General features: G+C 31.9%; 1 protein-coding gene across 1 annotated transcript in view; it reads left to right on the forward strand.

Moving 5' to 3' along the window:
- The window catches only part of LOC146533498 (sodium-dependent noradrenaline transporter-like), a 32,033-nt gene extending 16,057 nt beyond the window's left edge, over positions 1 to 15,976 (forward strand). Inside the window, exons 2-21 of the mRNA XM_085194612.1 lie at positions 1,834 to 1,927; positions 4,714 to 4,775; positions 5,482 to 5,592; positions 6,022 to 6,181; positions 8,127 to 8,174; positions 8,356 to 8,439; positions 8,744 to 8,866; positions 9,150 to 9,281; positions 9,640 to 9,702; positions 10,389 to 10,566; positions 10,846 to 10,979; positions 11,431 to 11,570; positions 11,750 to 11,853; positions 12,222 to 12,346; positions 12,688 to 12,800; positions 12,939 to 13,076; positions 13,324 to 13,423; positions 13,608 to 13,708; positions 13,850 to 14,017; positions 14,515 to 15,976. Coding sequence (XP_085050738.1) covers positions 1,873 to 1,927; positions 4,714 to 4,775; positions 5,482 to 5,592; positions 6,022 to 6,181; positions 8,127 to 8,174; positions 8,356 to 8,439; positions 8,744 to 8,866; positions 9,150 to 9,281; positions 9,640 to 9,702; positions 10,389 to 10,566; positions 10,846 to 10,979; positions 11,431 to 11,570; positions 11,750 to 11,853; positions 12,222 to 12,346; positions 12,688 to 12,800; positions 12,939 to 13,076; positions 13,324 to 13,423; positions 13,608 to 13,708; positions 13,850 to 14,017; positions 14,515 to 14,613 — 2,238 coding nt within the window. The 5' untranslated portion in view covers positions 1,834 to 1,872 and the 3' untranslated portion in view covers positions 14,614 to 15,976. The remainder of the gene's footprint in view (positions 1 to 1,833; positions 1,928 to 4,713; positions 4,776 to 5,481; positions 5,593 to 6,021; positions 6,182 to 8,126; positions 8,175 to 8,355; positions 8,440 to 8,743; positions 8,867 to 9,149; positions 9,282 to 9,639; positions 9,703 to 10,388; positions 10,567 to 10,845; positions 10,980 to 11,430; positions 11,571 to 11,749; positions 11,854 to 12,221; positions 12,347 to 12,687; positions 12,801 to 12,938; positions 13,077 to 13,323; positions 13,424 to 13,607; positions 13,709 to 13,849; positions 14,018 to 14,514) is intronic.

The following is a 15,976-nucleotide window of genomic DNA, read 5'->3' on the forward strand; positions in this document are numbered from 1 at the left end:
TTTAATATTTTTTAAGTAGCATACCACACTTAGATAAACACACGATTCAACCTTGAAATATGAAAAATAATAATCACTTATAATGAAAATTCGTAATTTGGTAAAAGAAGTATGACTAATAAGTCTTGCACTTACATGCAAGCTAGGCAAAGGGAACCTAAAGTTAGGAGATACACTCCGCTCCTCACTACTACTTCGTAACAAGCGGAGAAACTCAACGCCGCTTATATCTAACTATTCTAAAACTCAAAGAATCTTAAACTTTTCAGGACAAAAAATGAATATTTTCTGTGTAAAGGTGAAACATTTCAAAGGAACTTTACACATCACGTGTTGGGGCGCGAAGGATACAATGCATAGTAGTGCAGCATATATACATTTCTTTTTTACACTTTTATTTGTTTATTTTTTTCTTTATGCATATAATCAAAAAATTGTTCTTGGGCGTTTTCATCTTAGTCTCTGTTAAGATACTACGTACACTGTTGTCTTAAGGGAATCGAATCCACATCCGTCACTTTTACAGTAATTAGATATACAATAATTATAAGTTTTTATCGCTTTTAAAATTTAATAACTAATTCTAAAATTGTGCTACGACTGACCTTTTAAGTACTTCATTATTTAATTAAAATCAATTTATTAGTTTACAGCTAAAAATAATTAGTAAATGATAAGAAAAAAGCAAGTACATCATCCAAGATCGATTAACCTGTCGTCATATTCATGTAATGTCCTATTTACTGTACTGAACTGAACGCCTTTTTTATCTTTCGATGTCACGTACATCAGGGCTCCGGTCTCGTGAGCGGTGATTGAAATTAATGATGTTTAAATAAAAAATAATTTAATAAATATACCAACTTCAAATATCTATTGACAGAAAAGAAATGACTACTGAACCTAAAATTTCAATAAAAAAAGGATGTTTTCAATGTGACTTTTAGTTACCGAGCAACTTGTGGATAGACATACATACATAAGTAGATTTTTATAATTTTGCCACGTAATTCAAAGCCTACATATATTATGATACTCAAGTATTATCCAATTCCAACAATATCACATACATACAACTTATAACCTCCTTTTTTGAAGTCGGTAGAAAAAGATCAATTTTAGTTTTCATCAGTATTATTTCATAATTCTTAAGTACACACGCTGTTCTATGTTCTAATAATTCTAAATGTTTAAAATTATCAGTTGAAAAGTACCGCTTAGTTACCATTGTTTATTACAAAGAAAGGTCTTCGAGTCTCCTTAAGATGCTTTAACAAGGAAAGTTGGAAAAACTGTTAAAGAATTTCCTTGTGATAATCGATGTGGCAATAACATATGCCACCGTCATGGTCCAAAGGTCCTCGTAAAAGACTGTTTGAATAAAGTGTATTTTGAATTTGATTTAATATTTGTAGCTTAATTAAGCTAAGGCTGTTTCCAAGAGACACAACTTCATATCATCTTTTCTTATTAAATATGTTTAGTTATAAAAAAAATTTTTTGGAAAATAAAATTAATAAGGCCATTATGGCGCATCAGAACAGTATCTGACTGTAAACGTCATGTGGGAATCGAATTTTCCGGAGTGGGAATCGAACCCAGAACCGTCGGATGAATGAATTAATTCATTTTCGCTTTGGTAACAAGACAAAGTATAGAATTAAAGGACTCAATCTACACCATGTTTCAAAAATGAAGCTGAAAGTGGGAATGGGAGTGTTGGGATATTCCTATGTAAGCCTTCCAAAAACCAAGATTTCTTTTGAATTTGAGAGCCTTAATAAAAGAGAAATTTATAAAAATAATAATAACAAAATAAATTTTGGTCAACAGTAATGGCAGAATGATGGAACATCTTGGTTAGCGGACGGCATGGCGGGCATGCCCGTGTTGGGCAACAGCGTGGGTGCAGGCGAATTGAGGGAAGGTGAGATATTTAATATTTTAAAAAATATATTAAATTAGTACTTATAACGTTATGTTTTAAATTTTATCATTTAAAAAATATTTCTAATTATATTTTTGTATACTTAATATTAAGTAAATTTAATAAACTATATTATTTAGTATATATCACTACATATTATATTTATAACTACCTACGCTACGTAAAAAAGTGTGTACGTAAAAGTAATCGCTACGCCGCTGCTACGATGACAACAACTGCTACGGATCTGCAATATAATTACTTTTTTTAGCTACAGGCTGTATTCCACACATAGCAGGGTAGGCAGAGGGAACCCAGGAATCTAGTTTTATGACACTCTGCTCCTATTATTTCGTTTCCTACTTTCCACTAAACGAATTTTGGAGGCATTGCGTGCTAAGTGGTGAAACTCAACGCTTTGCCTTGTTGGAAAGCAAGGGGAAATTCTAGCGAAATTAGTAGTTCCGTTTCCAGTTAAGGCCAGTCGTGACGCAGGGTGCAAGTATGTGAATGTAAAAATGGCTGGTTGTGGGTTCGATCCCCACTCGAGGATCTGATGACGAGGCGAAAGCGTGGCGTAGAGTTCCACCACTCAACATGCAATGCCCCCAAAATTCGTGGGAAAATGGGGAACGAAATGTCTTAACACTAGGTTCCCTCTGCCTACCCTGCTGTCTTTCCGTTGAACAAGTGCCGTTATGCAGTATAGTAAAATCACAACCTTCTAGAATCTACGTTGGCCCTGAGTTGTTTACAAGTTGGATATGGATAAGTTGCAAAACTTATCAAATCGTTCCACTCTACGTGAGCTGTAATTGATTTATAGCCTTCATCGAGTCCTCGCCTGGTTATGCACTAATCTTGTTTCTACTTGTGGAAGAAATATTTTTACAATAATTTTATTGTCATTTATAAGTGAATTTAAATTTAATTTAGGACGGAGATGGCTGAGAAGGGAGCAAAATTAAACACATAGCTTGTTGAGTGGTGGAGTTCAACGCCGCGTATTTATGTTAATATAGTAAATCCGTAAATTTATTGTCCTGAAAGGGAATCGAACTCAAACTATCTTTTACGTTAAGATGGTCCCTTTTTTAAATTAAATAATAAATGAAGATTTTTTTTTAACTCAGTATTTTCAATTTTCATCCACCGCTCATTATCTGGGTACTACGGTCATATTCACATTATACTGTGGTCGGTGTTGAATTTCAAAATGTATTAATTAATAACACCGTTGTAACTCAATTAGTAAATATCAAACAGTATACACCATGGGTTATGAGTTCTGTTCCCATTAATGGAACTATCAATCTCTATCGTGACGCAGGAGCACAAAGTGTGACTGTAAACGCAACTGGTTGTGGGTTCGATCCACAGTCGAGGAAATGAAATATTTATTAAGATTTATATTTCCATTTCTTCTCTCTGTTGGCGAGGCAAAGCGCGGCGTTGAGATCCGCCACTTAACATGCAATGCCTCCAGAATTCGGCGGAAAGTGGGGAACGGAGTGTCTTAACACTAGATTCCCTTTGGCAACCCTACTGTGTGCCGGGAAAGCGTGAAGCTGATTTAATATTTTTTTTTATTAAAATAGATTTATAACTTAAATTAAATAAAAAGATTTTTTTTAAAAGAAACACCTTTTCAAGTAAATGTATCATGTCTTGTTAAACAAGCTTAATACTTTTATAATTGACAAAAAAGGCAAATTCTTTGAGCTCAAACGTTAACGTTAAATTAATACACGCAACAAGTAGTTTCTCAAATTATTATTTTCTTCTTTTGAACGTCGTGGTACTTATTTGTTAACCACGCGGGGAGTTAGTTCAAAATTTAAAAGAATTACGTACGATGTACCTAAACATAATTAAAATTATAGAATAGCAATAAATAAGTATAACCAACGCAGGCCGGCAATACATAAGATAGCTACGGTAGCTTCTTTGAAGCTTATTTTGCTTTAGACAGTGTTATTTATTCTAACGTTCCCGTCATTTACAGTAGAAGCAATTGTATCGTAGAAAATACAGGGTGTATCTAACTGCAGGTGGTGGCGCATCTCAGGCTAATGTATTTGATGAACTTACATAAATGTTTATGGAGAATTAAAAAAAACTTATTGATTGACACTTAGCTTTCTCTAATTTAATATATTTAGTATCCGACTCGCACTTGAAAGGTTTTTCATCTATTCTTCTTATTATATTTTCTTATATAAACATCACATAAATTCATGTCTATAGGTATACTGTATTTTAAACGGTGGTTTTGGTTTCAATAGGCCGAGATTTGAAGTTAAGATAATTCACCCTTTATTGTTTTAATTAAACTTCTTAGTGATAAGTAAAACGTTATCTTAAAAACGTCTTAATATTTATCGCTTAGTGACTGAGACAAATATTGTGTTTATTGGTTCAAATTCTAAGAGAAGATGATCTTTTCATACTGTTTTATTAAAAGACTAAAAAAGGAGGTTATTGTTAATATGTTAGTGATATTGTTGGAATGGTGATCTGACTTGGTTTCCAAACAAGTGTGCATAATAAAAAAAACATGTATTAAAATATATCAAGATGATGCTTACTTAAGGAACAATCAAAATTTAATTAAAAATGAGTGTAGATATGAATAATTCCCGAACGGAAATGTATAGTGTAGATACCTACCTATAATATTTGAAATTGTATAATATTATAACAACAAATAATACTTTAAAACCAACCAATCCATGTAAAAGCAAAGTTCCTTGTATCTACACATCATGTGAATGTGTTTGTCGCAGATGCCAGCAACAGGTCGTCAAGTAGTGGCTCTCGACGCGGCTCCTCCCCTCAAAGGGGGCAGGTAAGTTTACTCTACCTACTAAAAAATATTAGAAAAAATACTATATCTATATGATATTTAATTTATTATATGTATATGCATTTTTCACAATTTACACGCTATTAACACATTGCCTTTTGGAGATTGCATAATTTTTTTATATTTTATTTCAAATATTATAATTATTTTTCTTAACGTATCTCACCATTTATTGATAAATAAAATATATTTACTACGTGAAGCTGATTTAAAAAAACTATTTTGTAGAATGTCTAGACGTCCGAGTTTTTGTGATATTTATTTCGGATATTTGGCTCTAACACGATAATTCATTTTAATATAGCTTAGATTAAAATAAAATAAAAAATTCTAAATGTGTATATTATCAGTAACACAGTCATATCTAGCTCAAAATTCCCACTCGAAAGAATGAATTATCTTTATTTGCCTGGTAACACATAAAGTGGCATCCATTTTTGGAACTTGACATAAAATGCCATCATCTTAAGTGAAAAGGATACGCTTTTAATCTTATCATTAGGCTCTCTATATTTATCTACCCAGCTATATACTAAAATAAATGAAAATAATATAGACCCTGCTATATGTACAATTTAGCGAGAAATTAAAAAGGATTTATATTTATAGATTCCGGTGCAGATTTTTCGAATTATTTTAAAATTAAGATTAAGTATATTATAAGTATGTACATTTATTTCTTTACCAGGAACAAGAGGTGGACGTAAGCTGTCACAGGCCGGACCTTACAAGCTCGTTGCCGTCTCGACCTCGCCCTACAAGCTATGAACGAGATTATAATGAAAAAGTTTCTACTGTGGTATTTAATAAAATGAATTTTAATGTTAATTAAAAAACTATGTAATGTAAAAATTTTCTTTCTAATAAATAGATTTCTTAACAAATTTAATTAATTTTTAGAATATTTAAATAATTAAGTTAGCAAATGCAATCGAAACTTTTTTTTCAATGCACACAAAGATCGTATGTTCGTATACTAAAAATATATTGTATTATTACATAATTATATAATACAAAATATTTTCCTACAACGAGTAGTAAAATAGTTATCCCTTTTTATTGAATAAAAAGTTACAAATTTAACCTGATCGAGTTTCATGTTAATAGGAAATTGCCCCTTCTTGCCTTTTCTATAGATAAAGCTAAGGAATACTTCGTGCGCGAGTCCAACTTACACTTGGAGAGTTTATGTATTATAATTTCATATTTTTAATTTACTTCTAAATAGGCAACACTAAGTGGCAAAAGCGTAGTGACTCACACAGCACCGTCCTATGAAGAGCAGCGAGCAAGTCCAGCTCTTCTAAACAGGAATACTGGAACTCCCGGCGGTAGGAGCGTAAGGGATGATGGATATTGCTCTGCTGGTAGCACACCGAGGGCTTTTGGTAAGTATATACATAAAAATAACGAAAACGCCAAAAAAGATCCTCTCAGAATGAAAATAAAAAATTAAATCCGTCGTGGTGCAGTGAATCAGCGCCTAGAGTAGGTTCCCTCTGTCTTCCTTGCATCAACGATTAAAAGAGTAAAAAAAATACATTCTGTTACTTTGTTTGTTTAAAAAAACTAGGTACTAAGAAGACATGAAATATTTGAAAAACAGGTATAAAATAAGAAGAGCAGGTATTTACAAAAATTATAATATTTAAAAGATTAGCAAAAAATAATGAAACTAAACTTATAGTTAGTAAATTCCAAGAAATTTCCATTGCATCTTAACTTGGAACAATAAATAAAGTTATGAACGACTGAACAACCGTTCAAGGTAAGCAAACAACTCGGCGAACACTGAAGTGGCAATAAGTTGTTTCCTTCACCTTCACTTCTTCACCATCTTGGGAAGAAATTACGTAATTTGTCACTTATCTGGCTTATTAGAGCTGAATATAATTTAAAATTAAAATCATTTGATGATATAATCATACCCTTGATATCGTATCGAACTCGCGTTTACAATGAGACGCTCTACCACTGCGCCCGGCCGATATCCATACTTATATTATAAATTCGAAAGTAACTCTGTCTGTCTGTCTTTTACGCAATCAGGGCCAAACCGCTAATTTAATTGGGATAAAATACTCATATAGAAATACTTGAGGATCTCGGGATAAACATAGGATACTTTTTTTATCATATTTGTAATATTTTCGATATATACCAATATAATTATTAAGATACTTATTAATTTGTCATGCAATTTATTCTGCCATATTAATAACAACCGTCGCTAAGCGACCGTTGCTAAGCAACGATTTGCAAAGTTTGTTGCTAGAAAACGTCACCCAAAATGAGCTTGCTTAACGCATCTCTCTATTGAAAATTGAAAATAATTTCATAAGTAAATATATTTAATAAATATTCGTATAGTTCAAGCGGCCATAGTCGCGTTCGGGTCCACTAGTATGATATAAAATTTTAATAAATAGGTATTTATAACATATTAATATAATATATTAATATTAGTATAACAGCAACGGTTGCAGGTCGATTCCCGCTCGAGGGAATTATTTGTTCTTATTTCCTTTACAAAACAAAATGCAATGCAATATTGTATTATTGTTAAAACGCTTTTCAATTAATAAATAATTAAAATCCATCAGATATTAATTATCCGAATGCCATTGAACACCTCGGGTGGAATTTTTTCGCATCGGCACGCCATTATAAGATGCCGATGATATTGAGATCGTGGTGTATGAATTGGTATTTCTATTGAGGCGTCCACGGTCAGGTATGCTGATAGGAATAGGAATATAGGGATATAGGGATTTAAGTTAATGGCTGTGGATTATGGGAATCTATATATATATATAAAATTATTATATATTTATTATATTTATTTATATAGGTATTCATATTTTGATCGGTTTTCCTATAGATTTTACTAGTGTTCTGAGCGGGGCCGCTTGCTTGGTCTACAACATTGTGAACTCTTTGATATTCGCTCTCAGATTCTACTCTAATATAATATACATACATTATATCCTCTTGAAATAAGTCCTTTTCAAAGCGCAGCGTCGAGTTTCGTCACTCAACAGGCAATGACATCAGAATTCAGCGAACGATGGGGAACGGAAATGTCTTACCTAATGCGAACTGAGTGTCTTATCAATGAGTTCCATCTGCCTACATGACGGGATACAGCGTAAAGCTAAAGAAATATCCTCTTGAATTATTCTGTATATTATTGAAAAAGATATTACAGGCAGTGAGTTCTGCCATTCAACTCGCAATGTGGCACGTTGGGCGGTGCGTGAAGAATAGTGTCTTGACTCTAGGTTTTCCCTATATTAAGATATTTCTTACTTTATTGTTCTTTAATTGTTGCAGAACACAAATCTACCAAAGGTTCAGTGGTCACGTTGTCATGTTACAAGAGTAAGTAACGAGTGTTGTATCATTTTTATTAACTATTTTTTTTTAAATGATTTCGGAATTTACATAAGTAAGTTTATAAATGGTTTAAGTATTTAAATATTTTAGCATTTTTGGTGTTTTCTACAAGTTTAAAATCTTTATTAATATTAACTTTTTTTGATAAAATTTAATAATTTTACAGAGGAACCCAAAATTCAAATTGAAGAGGAGGTGTATTATAGTGAATCTTCCAAACGAGTCAGAGGCAATAGTGTTGTTAAGCCAGGTATATAATTTGAAAATAATATTAACTTATTTGTACATAATTAAAACTATATAATATTCTGAAAACGTAACATCCTGAAGAATTCGGAATAGCCTTTTTGATTTTCACAACACGAAACTTTTAATCACAGAAATGATCGAAAAGTGTTTAATTAAATAAAAGTTATTTTTTAAGCATTCAGCAGCAAAAAAATGAAGGAAAGTAGAGAACGGAGATTTTAATGTTAATTAAGCTCCCCTCTCTTTACACTGCTTTTGTGGAATACAGCGTAAAGCTAAAAATAGTTTACTTTTACGATTTTTAGAAATAAATGATGGACGTGAAACGTGGGGCACTGGTGCAGACTTTTTACTATCTATCATTGGTTTCGCTGTGGATCTGGCGAATGTTTGGAGGTTTCCTTACCTTTGCTATAGAAATGGAGGCGGTAAGTGACAATATCATTATGAAATTATTTATCACACTAAAGTGACGAAAATAGTGTCTTGACACTAGGAACCTTTGCGTGCTGGAAATGGGGTGTAAAATAAAATATTTGTATAAAAAGATATAAAGATCCGTTTTACAATTTTTACTTATTTATTTTCTATTAAGAAATAAGTTACAAAAAGCTGTACTAGTTATAAAAAATTTAACCTCTTATATATTTCGTCATCATTGAACGAAATTATTTTTTAAAAATAATTTCTATCATATAATATTTTTTCTAGGTGCATTTCTTATTCCATATATGCTTATGTTGATATTTGGCGCGGTCCCTCTTTTTTATATGGAACTTATACTTGGTCAGTATAATCGACAAGGACCTATTACTTTGTGGAAAATTTGTCCACTTTTTAAAGGTAAGGGGAAAAAGTTAAAAAACGTAATTTTAATATCAATCTCATCCTCACTTAATATTTGTAACTTACAAAAAACTTTACAAAAACCTACACTTCAGTTAATATTTGAGATTTTTTTTCCAAAAATGTTAATATATTTAGTGCTGCATTGAGTTACGCCACTTAACGCGCTGTATCTAAAATTGGGCGGAATGTGGGCAACAGTTTTTTTGAACTCGAGGTTCCTCTGCCTACTTTTCTACATACTGTACCTATAGAGCTAAAAAATATTATTTAAGTATTATAGTGTATTATAGTAAAAAATATTATATAAGTATTATAGTGGTATTTTTACATTTGACTACTTTTACTAACATAGGTGTGGGTTTCTGCGCGGTGATGGTTGCATTTTACGTCTCATTCTACTACAATGTTATTATAGGTAAGAAATTCTTTTCTATTGTACATATCTATTTACTCAAAAAATAAATTATTTTTATTTCTCCACTCTGGTAGATAAAACGTTTTTGCCTCGAAAATTGGAGGAACCGGGTACCTTAATATAATATTGCCCCCGCCTACGGGGGCAGGAAAAAGAGTGAAGCTGCTGCTTTTCAGTAACCTTATAAGAACTGTAGGGATAAGATTTTTTTCGCAAAAATAAAATATCTCGTTTTTTTGTTTCAAGCGCATACAATATTCATTATTGTTTGATTCAATTAATAGTAACTATATATTAAATTAGTGATAGATAGTTGTGAAAGTTGTGTCAACTCCACATATCTTGGAGCAGGATTCTTGGCATACCGACGTCTCTCTGCGCTACTTAGGTATAACTTGGATATTGTCAGCGTAGTATAAGTATTCAATTGGCTGATATACATATATTTCTATTTATTTTTTAAGCTACTTATAGATATACATATATTTATTATTATGGATTGTGTGATGTCATCGCGTCATAAAGAAATAGCGTCATCCTGCAATCGCGATGGTTGTCGGTTCGATCCTCACTCAGGAAAATGAATTATTATCAATTTACCCGCTTTTGTAGAAAAAAATATTAAAATATTTAGCAATATATTCAAATATTGCTTTTTTATAACTATAATGTATTATAATAAACAGGCTGGGCATTCTACTTCCTCGTATCATCAGCTCGATCTGAACTCCCTTGGCTGCACTGCGACAACTCCTGGAACACCGAACAGTGTTGGGACGCGGCGAGGCTCAACGCTACAAACCGAACTGACATCCCCTACCAAGGACCCTTGTCGCATTTCACACCAGCTTCTGAGTTTTTTCAGTTAGTTTTTTTCTAGTGTTTTATTTACATTATTTTGTTTTGTAATAACTTTTAAGTTTTATGTATAATATGATGTATAATATGATTCTTATTTATATTAATTCCTTTTGAACGAAATATATCTTTGATATTAAAACTATTTTATATTTAACCATAGAATATCAGCTATGGATGCTTGGGCTAACTTGGGCTAATTATATAATTTAAAAAGTCTACATTTTCTCACTTGATTGTTAAAACTCTCCTTTTAATATTTAACCATATTCGTTTGTATTACAGCCGAGCCGTCCTCGAGATGCAGCATTCTGAAGGGTTAAATGACTTAGGCTTACCTAAATGGCAACTTGCTCTATGCCTCGGAGTGGTTTATATAACTCTCTACCTGTCTTTATTTAAAGGAGTCAAAAGTTCAGGTAAATTGTAATCAAAATTACAAGTAGATACTTTAGTTCTATTTACCAGTATTTACTTTTATGGTTGTAGACTCAAATATTGTTCCGAAAAAAAAAAAAATTTCGTGTAAATGCATGCACGTAATAGTTTTGGGGTTTTATAAAATGTTTATTTTAAATATATAAGCAAACAGATTTATAGGAGACTCAAGCCACTGTGGGACTGTGAGACTGTAAAGCTGTCTACTCGGCGAAATGAATTACATTCATTTCTCCGTTCTGATAGAGAGAAGAGCGGCGTTGAGTTCCGTGAGTGTTGATCATAATGTCTCCAACTCGAACAAAGAATGGATAACCGAGTACCTTGACCATCGATTCTCTCTGCCTACCTTACTGTATAATAAAACGGAAAACTGAAAAATAAATAAAATTAATAACTCTTCTTCTTCTATTACTTAATGTTATTTTCCAGGCAAAGTTGTGTGGATGACGGCTACTATGCCGTATGTGGTTCTGTCTATACTTCTGGCACGAGGACTGTTACTACCTGGCGCTACTAGAGGCATTGCTTACTATTTGCATCCAGAACTCAATAGGCTAAAGGATACACAGGTATGATATCGATATTATTTATGTTCAAAGTTAAGATAAAAAATCAAAATCAGCTTCACGCTGTATCCTGCACACAGCAGGGTAGGCAGAGGGAACCTAGTGGTAAGATACTAAAAAAATATTTTAAACGTTTCTCCCAAGACCTATTATTTTAAGATAACAAAGATTTTTATATGCAGGTTTGGGTAGATGCTGCTGTACAAATATTCTACTCAGTGGGAGCAGGTTTTGGCGTACACTTGTCTTATGCAAGCTACAATACGTTTCACAATAATTGTTACAGGTAATTAATCTTTCTTTTTCAGTTTCATACAGCACCCCATCCAGCATGGGGCATATTAAGTATAGAAAGCCTAGTGTTAAGACACTCCGCTACCCACTTTCCGCCAAATTTTGAAGACATTGTCTTGAGTAGCGTTACACCGCACTTTGCCCCAACACGAAAGCGAAGAAATAAAAATATTAAATATATAAAATAATCCTCGAGTGGGAGTCGAACTCACAACCTGTTGCGTTTACCCCTGGCCGACTGGCCTGTTTACAATTAATCTAAAGCTATTATTAAATGTTCTAATACCAAACAAAATCCTTATTGGATACTGTAGTTATGTATATAGGTAGGCCATTTTTACAATTTCATTATAATTTCAGGGACTGTCTCGTTACAACTTTGGTAAATTGCTTCACATCATTCTTCTCTGGATTCGTTATCTTCACATATTTAGGTTTCATGTCTCATAAGCAAGGTGTGCCGATATCATCTGTTGCTACTGAAGGTAAGACTGACGAAGAAGAATTAAATTAAATATAATTTCAGGATTACAATTAGTATCCAACAGGGAAGGTCTTGAAATCGGGCGAAAAGTGGAGAATCAAGTGACACTAAATTCTCTCTGCCTACCCCGATAGATTATATACCTATAAATTCTTATTCTTTACTAGAAAGTACGTACTCGTACCTTATGTTGATTATTTCAATAGAATACAATTAAGAAATACTTTTGGTTTTTATAGCAAACACCATATTCAAATGCAACCATCAACTTGTTTCTTATTCCACTATATTACTATAATTTAGCAATGAAATTTAAACGTTTCCTGTAATTTGAATTTGTAGGTCCTGGACTAGTATTTCAAGTGTACCCAGAGGCAGTGGCGACTCTACCTGGAGCTAGTTTATGGGCGATGCTCTTCTTTTTCATGTTAATTATGCTTGGATTGGATTCTGGTGTAAGTATAATATTATTTAATTAAAATGTGTAAATATAAATTATTAGATTTTTTTCCGTTACAATAATTACCAATAATAATTATTATTCTATCGATTTTATATCATAAAAATCAATATATTTTTATCTAAATTTATAGATGGGCGGTCTAGAGTGTGTGATCACCGGTCTCTTGGACCAAGCTCGAGCTTGCGGCGCGCACTGGCTGCGTCGTGAACACTTCACGCTGATCGTAGTGTGTGTATCGTTCTGTGTTGCCTGCATCAATATTACACCGGTACGTTTCATTTAATATTAAGTTCTACATAACATAACATTACTATGCTTTAGATTTGATTATTAATCATTAAATTATTTTGTTATTTAATTTGTTATCTATCGCTATATTAAAATGCCTTAATAATAAATTTTATAATTGTGTAAGATCACTGTATCAATTAAAATAACGGGTAAGCTGTATATTACTTGAATTGAAAGAAGCTGTAAATTATTTGATAAAAATATTTTTCTTTTTCATTTTACAGGGTGGCATATACATGTTCCACTTGCTGGATACTTACGCGGCAGGGATATCACTACTTTGCTCGGCTCTATTCGAGGCGCTTGCTGTGTCTTGGTTTTATGGTAATCTTTAAACATTTTTCTATAAGTATTTTATAATTTTTACATTTCTGAATACATCATATCGATTTCAATTTGTTTTGTTAGCGTCATAACCATATTAGTACTAAAAATTACGCCATTAAAATGTCAGCTGTTTTTGATAGCAACTAAATGCTAAATAATATAATTTTCATTACTTCTACAGGATTAAAAAGATTTTCCGACGACGTAGAGGAAATGCTTGGCTTCAGACCCGGCCTGTACTGGAGAATATGCTGGAAGTTCGTCAGTCCCGTTTTCATAATTGTAAGTTAAAAGGACATAATTATTTCTTTATTGATTTGTTAAAATGTATATATCAGTAAGTAAACTGTATATTCTGTATGAGAAATAAATGAATTCTGAAAACGAAATCATATTTTTATATAATCATGTTTATTTTTCCAGGGAGTAGTAGTATTCGGACTTCTTTATCAACAACCTCTGCAATACCAACACTACACATACCCGCCATGGGCTGTCGTCCTCGGGTGGGGTCTCGCTTGCTCTTCTATTTTGATGATTCCTATCGTGGCTATTTATAAGCTTGTTACTACACCTGGGACTTGCCGACAAGTAAGAAATCAGTGATATATTATTATTTGTCCAACTTCACACTCATGTCTGCATTATATCATAGTAGGCGAAGAGAATCTCATGTTGAGAAGTTCTGTTCTCCACTTATCGAACTTGAGGCACTGCGTTGTGAGTAGCAGGATTCAATGCCGCACTTTGTCTACCAAAGCGTGGAAATGAAAATTAATCACTTTCCCGAGTAGAGAACATTAATATTTGCAGTTCGCTGTTCCATCGCGCAACGATTGCCTCTGATTATATTATAATTATTAGGATATTTTGAGGCTTCATTTATAAATTTGAAATGAGTCTTTAATTATCACTATTTATTTAATTAGACATTAGATCTATAAGTCAATCGAATTTTGATATAATATAAATATTTTGCTTACTACATATAAAACAATAAAGTTTATGAACATTAGCATAATGTATTTGTTGATATATAGAATATTTTTTACATATCAATACAATAACAATTTAAAATGATATTTCAGCGCCTAGCGTGCTGTATTTCACCTGAATCGGAACATGAAGCAATCCGTGGCGGGGCACCGGTCACACGTTTCAGCTGGAGACATTGGCTTTACGTTTAGATAAATTTGTTATTATTAAAATGTTTGTTTTTCAAAACATACTACTTATACATGAGTAGGTAATACAATGTCTTCTATATTTTTTTTTATTTAAATTATAATTTGATAAAAGGACGACTATATAAATTAGGCCATTAAAAATTGCTGCTCAGATCATGTAAGTCTTTACAGTTATATCGGCCTTATATATATTTTTGCGTGCTTGTGTTTCTATAGGTTTCTCTTATTAAAATATTCCTTCCTGATCATTAGCATTGTATGAATACTTATACAATCATTGTAAAATGTAAAAAATATAATAGTTGTTAGTAGAGAAAAATATTATGAGTACGTACCTAGGTATTATATAGCATATGGCATAGTCTTTGATGGCGGTGTTTGAGAAAATTGTCATATAAAATGAATGTAGATAAATCTTTTTTTAAATAGGTACTTAATGTTTGGGGCGGGTCCCACGATGGTGAAAAATTAACTTTTAATTGTGACGTAGATTGCTTTAACGTATTCTATTCTTCGCATTAGAGCAAATTATAATCTTCACGAATATATATATTTAAAATCGTTGTTATTTATGTTTAGTATATCGTCCAAAATGGACTGAAAGTTTAATGAGATCTGTGACAAACACAATAATTTTGTAAATATTCATATACATATACCTACAGATATTTTTATTTAAATAATTACGCCTGAGCTATGTACACAATATTTATCGATTTGTATTATATTAATAATTTAAATAAAATCTATTTTAATAATGCTTCCCATTGTGTGTTTACTAAAAATGTAACTATATATATGGAAAGTTGAACCATTATGACATATTTTAGCAATATATAGATTAGAGTAGTGCGTGTATATGTTATAATTATGTATTAATGTTTTAGTAGTTTCCTATAAATACTATGTAAGTATAAAAACCTCTATATTATTATTATTATTATAAAATTAAAAAGAAAAACCGTTACAGAAAAAATAATATCATTGTGAGCGAAAAAGACCTGTGTCTATGCCAATTTCATTAATTTAAAAAATATATTAAAATTAAATGTTGGTGACATTATAAATTGTTATATTATAAAATAATAAACATGTTGAATTATTTAATCAGTTTGTTATTGCAGTGAATTATTTAGTTAGCCGAGCCTTTACAAGATTACAGCGTGTTTATAACTCTATATTTGATAAGATGCTCCGGGTGAGTTAAAAAATATAACTTGTATATAAAGTAGTGGAATTGCTATGAGTGATTATTGTAAATATATCGCCGTACGTAGTTACTGTATGAAAGATATTTTAATGTGTTTAGACATCAATGTGAACTGTGTTCATTTAATAATTAATAAAGGTGTTAGATACTGTA

This window comes from Heliconius melpomene, chromosome 12, assembly GCF_056956725.1.
Source record: "Heliconius melpomene rosina isolate 202511_hmr_F chromosome 12, ASM5695672v1, whole genome shotgun sequence".
Lineage (NCBI taxonomy): Eukaryota > Metazoa > Arthropoda > Insecta > Lepidoptera > Nymphalidae > Heliconius > Heliconius melpomene.